This window comes from Anser brachyrhynchus (genome assembly GCF_964034855.1).
Source record: "Anser brachyrhynchus genome assembly, chromosome: 4".
In the NCBI taxonomy this organism is placed as follows: Eukaryota; Metazoa; Chordata; class Aves; order Anseriformes; family Anatidae; genus Anser; species Anser brachyrhynchus.
The window spans coordinates 59,837,174-59,851,772 of record NC_137698.1 but is presented as its reverse complement, the minus strand read 5'-3'; the positions used below and the strand labels follow the sequence as shown (position 1 = coordinate 59,851,772).

Below are 14,599 nucleotides of genomic sequence, written 5' to 3'. Positions count from 1 at the left end.
TTGTAAATGCGTAAACTACGTGTTTGTGGCGGTAAACTCTGTTACCAAGAAGAGAGAGAAGATAGGGGTTTCAGTATGCACCATGTGAGAAATCCCTTGATTAAGACTGAATTTCTACATCTTTACAACACGCGGAGGCTGTAGCTTTGCAAGGATAACCGTTTTCGTTTCCCGTCTCATTTTTTTCTAATTTTTGAAAAGTTTGATTTGTCTATAACATTTTACCACTAGTTATACCAGTGTTTTACTATTCCAGTTACTCAGGTGGTTCAGTGAATGACATGATGCTGCAACATGATTTATTCTTTCTAAAGCGATCTGAAAATTTCGGTCTGCAGCATGTATCTACAGTAAGTTTGTCGAGCTCTTTTTTGAACGCGTCTTTGTATGTGAGTAAGTCTTGAAAACTTTCTTGCTGAATTTGTGTATTTCTGTAATGAGTGATTTAAAGTTATTGTCGTTGCTTTACTTGGAAAACGTGAAGGCATTGAGATGGTTGTATGGGAGTATAGTTTTCCTCCTTTTTGTTGCAACTGGACGACTGACTTGTATGAAGAGGCATTTAATCAGCACGTCCAAAATCCAGAGCACGTGTGGTAAAAGGCAACGAGCTGTGTTGGCAGGTGGTCCTTTCTGACTGCTCCATGTGAGATTACACCTGTTACTTCATTTAATTGTTCTACGTCTGGTAGCGAGAGGCAAGAGTACGTATTGCAACGGGTCCTAGTCGGCGTTAATCTCGTTATTTATAGTTACTTGAATAGCAACACAAATATTTAATTTTATTTAATTTTCCATTAGGAGCACAGAAAAATGTGGGCATCTTTCAGTATGTGCCAGACAACGGTCTTTCTGCTGCTGTTCTTGATAAGATTGCTCGGTCTGTAGAACATTTATTTCATCTGCGCTTTTTTATAACTTGTACTTGTGGCATATTTCCAGTGCTTTGGGAGATTACCAGGAAGCCTGGTATCAGAAGGAAACTTGATCAGGCAGCCGTGAAATTCAGAATTCTCTAAGCCTGACAGAGAGAACTGAATTGTGTAAAATACTGGTCCCTAATTTTTGCCAGGCCATAGTAACAGCGCAGAGTAAAAAATACTCTCTAGGTAATATCCTGCTTTTCTTTTCCTGGCAGCTCTTATTTTAACTCTGTAATTCAATTTTGGCTGGGAGCAGTGGCAGAGGGTCTCGCAGGCAGTGTTGCTTTCGCAAGCTGTAGATTAGGAACTGCCTGTGTACAAAATAAGGTTAAACTTGTTTGCTCAGCAGCACAATTTGTGAAACAAAGCTTTTATCAGGTTTTGGTACAGCAGGGGGGAGTCTGCTGATGGGCTGCTGCTGTCCCCGGTGTTTTGACGGGAGGGGACCTTCACACTGGAGGTCTGGGCAATCCGAGGTGCTTGTGCTCGTTCTTGGCTCGTGCCGTTGCAGAAGGGATCTAAGGCCTGGCACAGCAGAATAAATAATAATTTAACTTACTCGGTTATCTTGTCGTTGTTGTTCCAGCCGTCTGCGTAAAAGCCCTTCGTGTCCTGAACATCAGAAAGCAAGTGCAAAAAGCCAGTGACTTGCCAAGGTCAGACGCAGGGTCGGTGGAGAGGTGGAAGCTCAGTTAGTGTCTCCCGGCCCCGTTCTCGTTGCCCCGTGTGCCTGGGGGCCCTGCCCTGGTGGGTTTGCTGCGTTTCGGCAGGTGGCATCGTGCCTTCCTCCCTGCTGCAGCTGGGTCACAGAGTGAAAGGTGCGTGGAAGGCATCGCACTTCCTTAGGTGTTCAACCTGCCTAACAAACAGATGTGGTAAAGAAGATGAAGTGTGACCGTGTCCGTAATAAATGTGTCTTGGTAGGAGTGGGGGATACTGGAACAGAGAGGTGCTGCTCTGGTGTAACTGCACCACAAGGAAGGGATGGGGCATGACCAGCGGATAAAGGCGAAGAAAGACAGAGTGGTGCTGTGGTGGGCTGGAGCCATGCCTTCATGCTCCAGAAGAAATTATTCTGTATAGGTATTTATTTTTAAAATTCAAAATCCTTTCCTGCTTTCCAATTCAGCCAGCCAACGCTGGCTTCAGTAGCGAGCGTAAGAATTCAGAAAAGAAGTTGTATTGAAAGCCTGGTATTATGCTGCGTGTGTGTTTCTTTTCACGCTCTTTTAGTTTTGTAGTAGATATACAGTGATGACTAGTAAAATCCTTAATAATGTAATATCTTCCAGAAGTGAGGGGGATATAGCAAAACTATTCTGGATGTGTCTTTTCTGTCCAAGTATTTTTCTGGCCAACCTTTTTTCTTTTGCTGTTCAGTGCTTCTTTGCCAGCACTGAGTCCTGGGGTGTTTTTATTTTCCTTTTTGCATTCCATTTTTTTTTTTTTTAAGATTGCCTGGTTGGTGTTGGTTTTGTTTTGTTTACATGTGCATTACAAATCTTTTGTCAATAAACTGTGCTGAGCAGTCAATCAAAATAAGCATTTGGGCTTAGGCTTCCTCTTTAGAAGAGGCTTGTGGCACATGGCACACTGTGACAAGCTGTGTCAGTCAGCACAGGTGATGCTGAATGAATCCTACTGATGATGTAAAAGCTAGGTTTTGAGAGATCTTTGGATAAGCACTGAACGCACAAGGGTGGCTCTTAGTTCCAGTATTAAGTGTTTTGCTGCTGGGTGTGGAGGTGAATGTGATGGTTTATGGGTAAGTGTGACAGGTGAATATTGTATAAAGAAAAAAGGGAGTTCTCCAGCTCTGAAGTGTATTTTGATTGTAAAGGTCATCAGAAATAGGAAAACTAAAGCATAAAGACTTACTTTCCTATGTTTTAATTATACCAGTGTTGGCCAAGTTAGTGTTCAGTTTTGATAACACAGTAAATAAAACCTGTGTTTGCAGTGCTTATGTTTTGGTAGTAACGCTCTCAAAATACGGAGAACTGCGTTAAAACAAACATGAGAACTGCACTAAAACAAACGTCACAACTTTCCGTATTTTTATTTGCAATGGGCAAAATACCTGTGTTTCACAATAGCTAACAGACAAAACAAAGGAATGGTTACGAAATGATGCTTAAAAAAAGGTCTTGTTGGGAAGTTTTACAGCGAGCTTGCTGAAGGGATAAGTCATACTTCGGATGATAGCAAAGGGAAGATGGATCAGGAGCTTACAGCCATGTCCAAGTGCTACAGGCTACTAGAAAGTAGAAGACAACTCGTTTTGTTGGATCCCTTGAGCTGGAAGGAAAATTGTTCTTCCTTCTGACTGGCTGCAGCATCGACATGAAGCTTTTGAGACAGCAGGAGGTGAAAGCTGACCTCGGAAGATGTGCTGAAGGTGCCTGTCGAGGCAGAGTTTGAAGCCAATGTGAGTGTGCATTGAATCTAGGCTGAATTTTCATATGGGAATAAAATGTACAAGAAGACTCTCTGGACATGCCCTGAGGATTTCCCGTGTTCATATGGATACTTTTTGGATGAATTATTTTTTTTAATACCACGCAGTACTGTACAAACGATCAAAAAAAGAAGTCTTTCTCTGCTGTTTCACCTTACTGCTGTACGGCACTTCAAGTTAGCAGGAGACTTGTTTGACTCATCAGTTTGCATAGTCATGAAGGTCAGATTGCATCAGTTCAAATTTGGAAGTTTATCTTTTTCAGTTAGAACAGTTCTCAAAAAAAAACACAACCAAAAACAAAAACCAGACCAACATTTTCCAGAAGTCATTAGGCAGTGATGAGTATTACGTCTGGAGAGATAAGAGACTTCTTCACTTACTAGAAGTCTGGTGCGTAGGGTTCAAGTTGTGGATATTGTTTCATGTACTTTCTCAATACAGATTTTACTGGTTACACCTGTGATAACATTTGTTGTCTTCAGTATTTTCCCATGTATTGTCCTGATTTCAGGTGTTTTCCTTCAGTAATGGCAGCCTTTTCCCTAAGATGAAAGTTACTATCCTAGCAGCGTCCAAATTGCTGTCCCAGCTAATACCTTCTCCTGTTTGTTTTGAAATTAGTTGAAGAATGTTTATAGGCACTGCTTGATGTTCCCTTCCTCTAATTTGAATTCAGACTTAGTCAATGTTTCCTCTTGTTTTATATACGGGATATTGAGATATCTTTTATTATTTTTACCTAGCGACTTTCAGTCTTGTTCTCTCCTGAGTTTTGTGACCAGTTCTCAATTCGTTTTGCTCCTACATACCCTTTTTTATGGATCATCACACCAGAATATTTTATCTCCCCATTTTTTTTTCTGTGAAGTTTCTGTGTAAGCCCTGTTCTCTCTGTTCCTGGGCAGTTTGTGTCCAGTTGCCTTTGTTCAGAGCAGAACTTCCAGAGGACTTCCCAACTGGACTGTTCCCTACTCTGGATCCATCATGGTCTTTATTTCCCCCCAGGTCTGTTATTACTGGCCCTATAAGACTTAGGGTGTGCTTAGAGCATCACCACCATTATCTATGCAGTGGAAAAGTCACTGTTACTACGCAACCAATATAATATGCTAACAACTGTCTGCTTTAAGTCAAGTCCAAACCCTGTTCCTTGCTTTTGGGAACGTGGAGCTTGCCCAGATTGGTGTCCTCCATCACGAGAAAAGGCGTCTCTAATGAGTGCTTGTATGCTGCTCGCCTCCCAGCTGAAGTGCCCATTGCCATCATTCACAGAACTTGGGAGGACTGGGGAGAAGACAGGTTCAAGAACCTGAAATTATCTTTTGTAGCAAGAGACAAAATATGGATATGGAGCAACGAGGAAAATTAAGTTGTAAAGGAAAAGCAATAAAAAAATGTAATGATGTGAAGGCGGGGGTAGAAATAGTGGAGGAGCACTTTATTTCAGAGTTCTTTCTTTTCACTTACCTCCTGTCTTTTGGCATATTGCAGTCCTCTTCACCACGTTCGAAGTGTTTGGGAAGCTATTACTACTACATTTTTCTGCTCCTCCAAGGATGGATAAAATATAACTGAATGAATTGAGAGTTGCTGCAATCAGTTGCTAGTGGCTTTGTAGGAAATACATTGAAAGTTGGGAAGGAATGGGACACCTTGTTCTTACTAATATGATGCATTTCTAAAGCCACAGAGCTGGGAGAAAGGATTGCTTTTGAAATGCTGAAAGTAAACAAAGTGAAGCTGAGATCAGGTTTTGAAAGCTAAATTCTGTAGCTAAGCAGTGCCCTAAATGTGGGTGCGTGCATGCGGATAAGCTTCAGTTCAGGTCGTTTGTTATACAGCTTTGTTATAAATCTTGAATTAATATTTACTGTACACAACATCTCTCCTAATTTAGGATGGCTTAAAAGAGCACGTGTAACTTTCTCAATAAAATTGCATCTTTCTTTTTGCCTGGTTCACTGGTTCAGTACATTAGTTTTGCTTTTCCTAATACCTTTTCAGAACCTTACAGAAACTGTATTAATGCAGAGTGTTCTGATACAGATTAAAAACCAACAGTTCAATTGAAATATTTCTCTTCAGCATTTGTTCTCATCAGAGAAGGAATCTTCTGTAGCTTGTAGATTTTGTGATGCACTTGTCATGAACTTGCCTACTGCTGCTGCATCACAAAATCCTCTCATTTTAGAGGCTAACATCAAGATGTCACTGAAGGTGGGGTGCAGCAATGGTCCCTGATTTTTCAGCAATGAACTTGCTGCCTGTTTACTCTCTGGTTAAGCAGCTCACGTAGCCCTTTGGCTTAAAGCATTCCTCCATTCCACTATTCATTTGGCAAGAAAATTCAAACAGGGATGTCCTGCGGACATCAGAACGGAATAATGGTTCTGACCAGCGAGCCTCGATGTGTGCAACCTTTCTCCTTCAATAAAAGGAACCTTTGAAAATTCAGTCTTGCAACACTGGATCATAATTGTAGAAACAGGAAGCAAGCGCTTAAGCTTTGTCCCAGATCTCCATTGCTCCTTGTGACTGTGGCCTCTTCCTTTTTTCAGCTGCCTTCTTAATTTCTGTCTTGGAAGCCAAAAGTAACTTCACGCTGCTCTCTGAAGAGTTGAGTCATTTATCAGGTTCTCCTTTGCCAAATATCTGTAATGGAATCCACTAAACTTTCTTCTTCCTGAGGCCGTTCAGCGCATTGTCCACTTGCTTTTTGCCTTTCCGTCTCATTCCTCTTGAATCTGTGCTATACAGCGCCTGCAGTTAGTGGTAGCTGTTAAAAACATCTTGAGGACTTTGAGTTCAAAGTGCCCCGGGTCTTGGCATGGCCTCATTCCTGTGATGAGCCTGTACTTATCTCTAGCTTCTGCACACTCCATCTGGAGGGTGGTATACGGGTTCGGCACACTTCCAGCAGTGGCCATAGTTTACTTGAAATGCTGGACTGTGTTAGTTTTTCATCCCCAAAACAACTGGGGTAACTGGAGCTCACAGGCTCTGTGTTCCTTGCGAAGAGTGGTGCGCAGGCAACGTGTCTTACTGTGTTCCCAAAGCTTAGAAGCACCTGGGGCTGTATTGCATGGGGCCAAAGCACAACTACTGGCACTCTCAGAAGCTCTCTTTTCTTACGTAATTAAATGAGCTTTCTGAAAAGCAGCTACACGGCCCGTGGAGCTTCCTTGTGCTTTCCCTTTTGGTTGCGGAGGGGTTCGTGTTACCACGTGGCACTGGCCGGCTGGCTGAGCCGTGGCATCCCAGCGCAGCGGGCAGGTCAGGAGGGAGTATCTGTGGCTCCCGAGCCGTGCAGTTTGCAGGCTTTGCAAGCGTCACTCCGATGTGACACTGGCTCTCCTGGCGTGTCAGAACTGAATTTTAGATCTGGGGTGGGGTGACCTTTCAGGGCTGATCAGGCTGATAATGCCCTGGTGCCTTGGGATTCTCCTGCACATCCCGCATAGCCCTGCGTTATAGCAGAAATCTCCCTCGGTCTCTTCTCTGCCCCACTGGTCTCCAAACACATCCTTTGCTGGCTACAGCGTGCTTGGACCATGTGAGGACACAGTTATTAATAAAGGCTGCGTTCATTCCTGGCATCAGCATTGGGTCCAGAAATCCCCTGAACTGAAAATAGTCATAGACAGGGAGAACATTTGGGGTACATACCCGTCAGGCTTGTCTGGCTCTTACTTTCCTTCAGCTGTCCGTTAAGCCTGCTGTTGGAGACCAGCACGTGGCTTGCTGGACCCTGGGCTGTACCGAATCGGTGTAACCCGTACATCCCACAGCAGTGGGAGCAGAAGGCTCTCAACGTCAGTGTCAGCTCTGCCCATCTTCCTCCTCACTGCCTCTCCTGCTTTGCAGCAGCAAAAGGGGGACCGAGGGAAACGGGGGGACAGTGGTCAGGGCTGGGGAAGGGGCTGAGCTGTGCAAGGGCGAGGTGGGTGGTGATGCACGTGTGTCTGTGGAGGCTTTCTGCTCTTTTCTCTCCTGCTTCTCTTGGATTTCCTACTACTTCCCACATGGGTTGTCTGAAGTCATTTTGGAGGTGGGAAATTAGACTTTGCTATCTCAGTTTTTGAAATTTTTGCCTCGTTCTTTTTCATTAAGGTATGGAAACATTGAAGACTTGCGACTTGACTGTTTTACATATGTTCTTGTGTTTAGCTGTAGGGAAGTTGGTCTTTCTCCTCCCCCCAAGGGAGTTTCCTGTGTATATGGAAAAAATACAAAACAGAAGTGAAAGATACCTCAGGCTTCCAAACCTGCAGCTCACATTTCACTTCTCCCACTGCCCTCCTCGTCACAGAAGCAGTCCTGTAGTTCTTCCTCTGTCTCCACAGCACTACCATCTATTTAAAGAATCAGGCACCATCCTAGCTGACATGGTAGGTGACTTGGCACACAATTGCAACAACCTGTGAACCACTGGGGAAATAAAAAATTTAAATAAGGCAGTGAAATACTTTACTGGTGTTTGTCTTCAAATTACCAGGATTTAGGCTTTCTTCAGGCTAGTAAACATAACAATTTCATACCTGTTCCAAGAGGTTTATAGTCATAAATCTAACATTCAACCCAGGGTTCTTGTTTAAAAATCTACTTAGGGCAGCGTCCCTAAAATCGTGTGCAACTCAACAGTGAAGTTACATTTCATAACTTATTGCTGCTGTTAGCATTCTGGAGACCCTCTTATAATCCGACTTTATAGCTAACTGTTGCTTTTTATATTTCTTATGCCTGACTGAACAGCACGTAGATAACAAATTTAAGACTTCTACGATGAAACACTGATAGAGTATTCTGTATGCACGAATGCTATGCTGACAATATTCAAAGTTTCCCATAACTCTATAAGACAATTAAAGCACTTCAAAATTGACGTTCTCAATGTTCTTCGTTTGTTTCGACTATATTTGCATATGCTATTGTCAAGGAACAGGGTGGGGTTTTTTGTCCTCAAGTTGTTCTGCAAACAGCAGGACTAATGAACTTACGCTTCCTCTTGTATGGTGAGGAAAGTTTACAGGCTGATACCGTGAGCTCCTTCATCCCTGATGGGCAGAGCGCGGCTTGTGGCACAGCGAAGGCATGCGCTTGTGCTCTGTCCAAAGGGCACATGCACGGTGACCAGCTGTGAAGCAGTTCGTGATTTCCAAGCTCTGGGTGTCTTTTCCAGTGACATCATTATTTTGGAAATGTCTCTCCAGCCTCCAGTTTTTGTAAAACTCATAGCAGCTTAATTCTTCTCCACTCTTTAAACTTGGTCAGAACTGAATTAGGGCTTCCGAAGTTACTGCAAGGATGGATAATCAGATTCATACATGAGGTTTATTTTTTTAGTAAGCTGGGAAACAAAAGCAACGAAGGACTATTAGCGGTTAGTAGACTAATAAGCCTGCTCTGTGGACGTGTTAGCATGGCCCTGTTTTCCAGCATGCATTAGTGGCTTGGAAGAAGGCACTGTCCTGTTACACTGCTGAATTCTGAGCCCTAACTCCCAATATAGGTCACCCTGTGATTTTGCTGAAGAGTGAGACTTCTCTGTTCATTTATCTTGGCTGCACAAGCATCTGCATTCTGGAATTCAGGAATTCGGCTTCTCTATCTGATTTCTGACCCTTAATTATTGCATTTGTCCATGATTAGCATTTTTCTTGGCGAGCCCAGTCGGCCCCGTTTGAAGCAGCAGTAGGCAGAATTGCCGAAAGGAAACCTCGCCATCGATGAGCGCGGTCCATGCTCTTCGCAATTGGCAATTCCTTGTTGGCTATCATCATTAAACCAGTCAAGATACAAGCGAGACCCTGGTAGCTGCTAAACTAAAATGTCTTCTTAAACCTGGTTGTTTAGCACTTGCACGCAGTTTTGACAATTTACTTTCCCTTCTGGCCTGAACGTACTTGAAAGGATGAGACAATGTTTTGAAAAGAGGTTGGGTTCAGAGCTCAGCAGTTGGGAGTCTTCGCAACGCTGCTTAGGCACGCTTATCATGCAGTCAAATCCTCGCACAGAAATTTGTGCCAGCACAAGCATTATTCTGGGAAACCAGGCTTGGAGCAGGCACAGGCTCGGGATCAGGCAGAATCCAAGTGCTGCTGGTACAGCTTCCTCCTGCCCTCCGAGTCCTTTAACCGCTTAGAATACCTAGCTCGAGTAAAACCGCCGTCAAAAATGCTCTTGTTTTCGAGTTGGCTTCATAGTTTATAATGTACCTCATTAAGATGCAGGGAGAAGTTTTAGCAGTAATTTGCATCTGTGTGGAGTTTAAACTTGACAAACCTGAAAGGCAAGCCTACTTGAATTAAGTATGATTCACACAATTTCCATTTAAAAAAATGGACAATAATAACTGCTTTGCATTTTGTGCTCTGCAGATTCTTTTTCTTATGAAAAATACCCCGTGAAAGCTATTTTGGCACGAGAGGAACACGTATAATTGTGTACGAGAACTGTAATGCCATAATACCAGAAGAAAGGATAATAAGGTGTTAGCCTGCTGACATCCCGGCCACACAATCTAAACTTTTCAGATGATTATTGTAAATGTACTGCGATAAGGAGTAAAACCGTGGTTCTGGAGTGTCAGTTTAATTGTCCTCTTCAGGGATCACTGATCTGTTTGCAATAACGGTTATAAAAAGTATTATTGTAGTTGATGATAAGGCATTGCAGAGATTATGTTTCTCTAGCAGTTCGGCTTTAAAAATGAATTATGAAATCAACAATAGCAGTAAGTGAAAGGCCTTTCTGGCTTGTATTATTTAAACAAATAACGTTTTTTGTTACACGTGCCCTATTTTCTCTTTTTCTTTCAAAACCCAACGATTTGTTAAATGGGAATCTGAATTTGTGTCTTTCCTTTGTGGGAACGCGTAATTAGTGCAGGGGCTGTAGCTGAAGTATAAATGAAGGACTAGTTATGTGACTTTAAAGGCGTAAGAACGCTCTGCTCATATAAAACGCTCCCTGCTTGCAGAGCGCTACCACAACCACAGGGAGAGGTTGCTGATGAAGGATGGCCTCCGAGTGATTTAGCTGTCCTCGACAGTGACAGAGAGCCTCTAATTCTCCCTCTTCTCTGGGATGTGTTTATTGCTGCTGCTGTTATATTCATGGGGCGATGTATTCACAAGCTTAATTACAAAACAATATACTTGAGATCGATTAATTCTAGGATAGTGACAGCTCCTTGTGCAACTGCACCCAGCTAATGTTGATGTAACCACATAATTCCTGGGTGATGCACCAAGAAAACGTCTGAAATCTAGGAAAACCTGTAATTTTGTAAAACAGGTTGGTGCCAAATAGGGTTTTGTTAAAAAGTGCGTGTATTCCCGGGTTTTGTGTCATCGCTTGCATCTACTGGGGAGACAAATTTTAGTTGACCATTTGGAGAACGCCACGTGCATGAAAACCTGCTTGTGAGCTGATACCTGTGCTCTGATTAAAGGCTGATAGTTGTTTTACAGATCTTGAAGCAGGGGATGAGACACAGTTGCAGAGAAGTAAGCTTACATAACTGTAGTAATTTTCTTCTAATTAATAGGAGGAGCTGCTTCCATGTTGCTTTCTGAAGGATTGCTGCAGTGGGGAAGTTGGAGGGGGGAAGGGAATGAAGGGAGAGGATACAAAAAGTAAGAATAGTATTTAAAATAAATAAAAGATTTTAAAATATAAGAAGTTGACTCAACTGATAGAGCTGCTGGAGGAAGGAGATGCTGGGGTATGGTCCCTGTTTCCCCCAAGTGTTGTTTAGAAGTATGAAAATACGGTAAACATTTTTATAAATGGCTCTTGAAACTTATCCTTTGGTGGGCTGAGCATTGCATATTTTATCCCAGTCAGAGCTTACAGGTCCTGAAACAAGATAAATTCAGCAAATGGAACGTACTAATCATATTTTATTACATAATTTAAAACACCATAAAAACGGGTCTGAAGGGAAGACGCACCAGCTTTCTAACAGCACACTGTCGACCTCTCGGCGCTCCCGTTGGCCGCATCGCGTGGTGGTTGGCACTACCCCAGTACGATTTACCTTCCTGCTGCCCCTCCGTCCCCCTCCTGCCCAGAGGTGTTTGGGCAGGGCCACTGGTTTTAGCCAGCTTGTGGGGCGGTGTGACGGGCGCTGGGTTGGGTGAGGAAGGGTAGGGGGCTGTGGCCGCGAGGAAGCCCCGGGTTGGTGTGGTGGCAGCGGGGCCTTCGGCTGCTGTGAAGCCGCAGCCCAGCTGTGAGGTGGCGTGGCTGGGACACAGCCCTGCGTCTGCTCACTCTGGCCTGGCGCCGAGGTGGGAGAGGCCTTTTGGGTGTCAGTGACTTGCGCTGTCACAGCAAGGCTTTGTCAGAGTTGGCCCTCTTAAACCTTAGAGATAGATGTAGCACACGTAGCTGGCATTTTGCATGAAGTTCTGACTGCAGCTGGGGCAACAGGCCTCTGCTTTTCTAAGGTAACCTTTACTGAGAGCGTTAGTCTACCAGTAAGATCTCTGAAGTATAATAAAGACATTTTTGCAAGTCATTTTCCTTATGCAAGAGGATTAATTTTCTTTCCTGATTTTTTTAACGAGTGATTTGAGTCACTAAAAAATATATATATAGCATATATATTTTTTTAACTTTATAGGTAACAGAATTCTCTTGTGCTTTTTCTTCCGCACAATTCTTTTCTCTGAGAGTTACAGGCTTGCTAGAATGCAAGGGAACACAAGCGTAGCTGCTGCTTCTGTGTGATCTCTTTTGGTTTCTGTTAGAGCTTGTGGAGGTGGCTGACCAGCTGTCTGCAACCAAAGGGCGCTGTGTCCCCGTCTCTCTCCCGCTTCCCAGCGTGTTGGTGGTGGGGCAGACTGGGCTGAACTGGCGCTCAGAGCAGCTCTGGGCGCTGCAGGTGGTGCAGCTGAGAGGCTGGAGTGGGGCTGCCCCTGGGGACACAGCCCCTGGGAGCCAGCTAGGTGTGCTCTTGTGGTTATGCCTAGGAAGCAGTCACTGAAGTAACGAAGCTCCGTTGCTCGTGTGGCTATAGGGTAAGGAAAGGCACACCGAAGACTTACTGCCTGTTACCCTCATAGAACAGCAGTCGGAGATTTGGGGCTGACCAGTGACTGTCCCTGTCAGGAACCTGTTGTGTCCTTACGAGCTGTTCAGAAGAAATACGGACTTGCCTTTATGGTTAGTGAGGTTAGGCTGGCTTTTTGAGGATCTTCCTCCTTTGTAAGTTCAATATGGCTCTTTACCACTTCCTTGCAAATCATTCACAATTTCTGCTTCTACTGTGTATTTTTGGCATTACAGCGAACAGTGGCGATTCAGAGAAAACCAGGAACCTTTAGGTTTTGTGCTTTTTTCACTACTATTTTTTGCAAGGTGCCCTCTGCACAGAAGATGAATGCTTATCTCCCAGCTAAGGACGGAAGGTCTGAAGAGGGGAAACTGTTCTCTGAACACAGCAGGCATTCAAACATTGAAACCAAGGTCGTGCAAAGCCTCAGGTACTGTAGTGCAGAGGAGGGCTCCTATGTTGGCAGAAACAGTCTAAAAAGTATCGTGACCTTTGTCAAGTAATGAGGCATCCGAAGCAACATTCAGTACATTTAGTAAACTTGATTCCTTATGTAATAGAAAAAAATCTTGCTTTAGACTAAATCATAATTGCAGTTATGGGCAGATAGTGGCCATAAAAAGCATTGCTTTACTACTCAATAGCTGTGTTTTTACAATATTTAGAAAGCTAGTATCTTAAAGGACAAGGGAGTCACTTGTTTTGTTGTTTGTTTTTTTAAAGGCCAGGTGATAACTTGAATTACAGTTTAGTAGGGGAGATAGAATCACTTTCTTAAGAAATAAAAACCAAGTTCATTGGTGAAATATCTATTCACAGGTGATGCGCAAGGTCAAGTCCGGGGGAAATTTATAGGGCTAGAGGGAGAAGAAGAATCCTTGTAAGTGTACACTCAGCAAAGGAGCTGTCACTGAAAGCTGTGAATGTGGGACCACGCGTCAGACTATTTTCATGCCTTAGCAGTTTACCATTATTTTAGTGGCTAATTTTGTGAACTATGTGCATTTATTTTCCTTTTTCTCAACAGTCACTTTTTTTTGAGTGAATGAAGATAACATTAATGAGTCTTATAGTGCACATTCCCCATGCAGTTACAATAGCTGAGCCAAATTATATTGTTTTAGGGACGGAGATTCTGTTGGCGTACTGATTTTTCAAGCTGATAACCCTTGCAGCTGCTAAGGTGTGTGCTGATCTCCAGTTTCCAGTGAACTTCTGAGCCAACATTTTTATGGATTCAGTCAAAAAGAATTAGTAGCATGTGAATTTAAAGGAATCTTTATAAATATAGTCATTTTTGATGATGATTCTTACATTCTGCACCATCCTACCATTTTATTTGCATGCTTTAAGTCGATTATTATCAACTATCAATTTGAGAAGTTACTTAGTGTACTTGAGATTTTTGAGTTATTGTAGCTTCTTGCAACAGGTACCTAAAGCAAAAATCAAAGCAGGGAAGATACATCTACAGAAAAAGTTTCAGTCACGTTCTTGTTCTTAAATAGGCTGCGATTACTGATTTGCTTGCCTTACTGTTGTGGCACAGTTGTGTGGGTCCTGTCTGGAGTAAAATGATGTCCATTTTGGACCAGACCTTTGATTTTTAGAAGCTATAGTAATTTACTGGATGGAGTTTTTTCTCCAAATGTGTATGACTAGTATAAACTAGGGACTTTGTTTACTTCTGTAAGCTGTTTAAAAGTCAGCGTGTTTGCTGATAGCAGTGCAAGCTGTCGACTGCAGTCGTAGCTCTGTGATTTCCTTTATCTGGGGGTTGGAAAAGAGCGAGGACAATAACGAAAGCAACGTGGGAGGATGAAAGCAGGTCAGAAGAGGGAGAGGGAGTTCCTAATTGAACCAGGGACTTCCAGTGAGAGGGCGTGACTAACCGAAGCGGAGCCTTTTCTATTGTATTTATGTCAGTATTATTTGATATGGTGCCAGAAGTGTACATAGCGCTGTACAGTACAAGGCTTGCTTCAAACACGGAACATGTTCCCGGTGCTGGAGGGCTCCGTGAGCGCAGGCCGGAGCAGCGCAGGATCATGCAGTACAGAGATGTGGTAGTGCGTGGCTGCTGGCATTCACCCTGGAGCAGGTGGGTCTTTTTTTTTGTCTTTTCCTTGAAGAGAGGGAACATTTTGTGTGTTGATC

At 43.3% G+C, this 14,599-nt stretch overlaps 1 protein-coding gene across 2 annotated transcripts in view; it reads left to right on the top strand.

Moving 5' to 3' along the window:
- RBPJ (recombination signal binding protein for immunoglobulin kappa J region) overlaps positions 1-14,599 on the top strand; it is a 59,314-nt gene that overhangs the window by 6,413 nt on the left and 38,302 nt on the right. Inside the window, exon 1 of one of the 2 annotated variants that reach the window (XM_080588872.1) lies at positions 7,323-14,543. The exons of the other annotated variant lie outside the window; for it this stretch is intronic. Within the exon in view, the coding sequence (XP_080444998.1) occupies positions 14,362-14,543 (182 nt within the window). The 5' untranslated portion in view covers positions 7,323-14,361. Of the gene's footprint in view, positions 1-7,322; positions 14,544-14,599 lie in introns of those variants that run through there. 2 annotated transcript variants of the gene reach the window in all.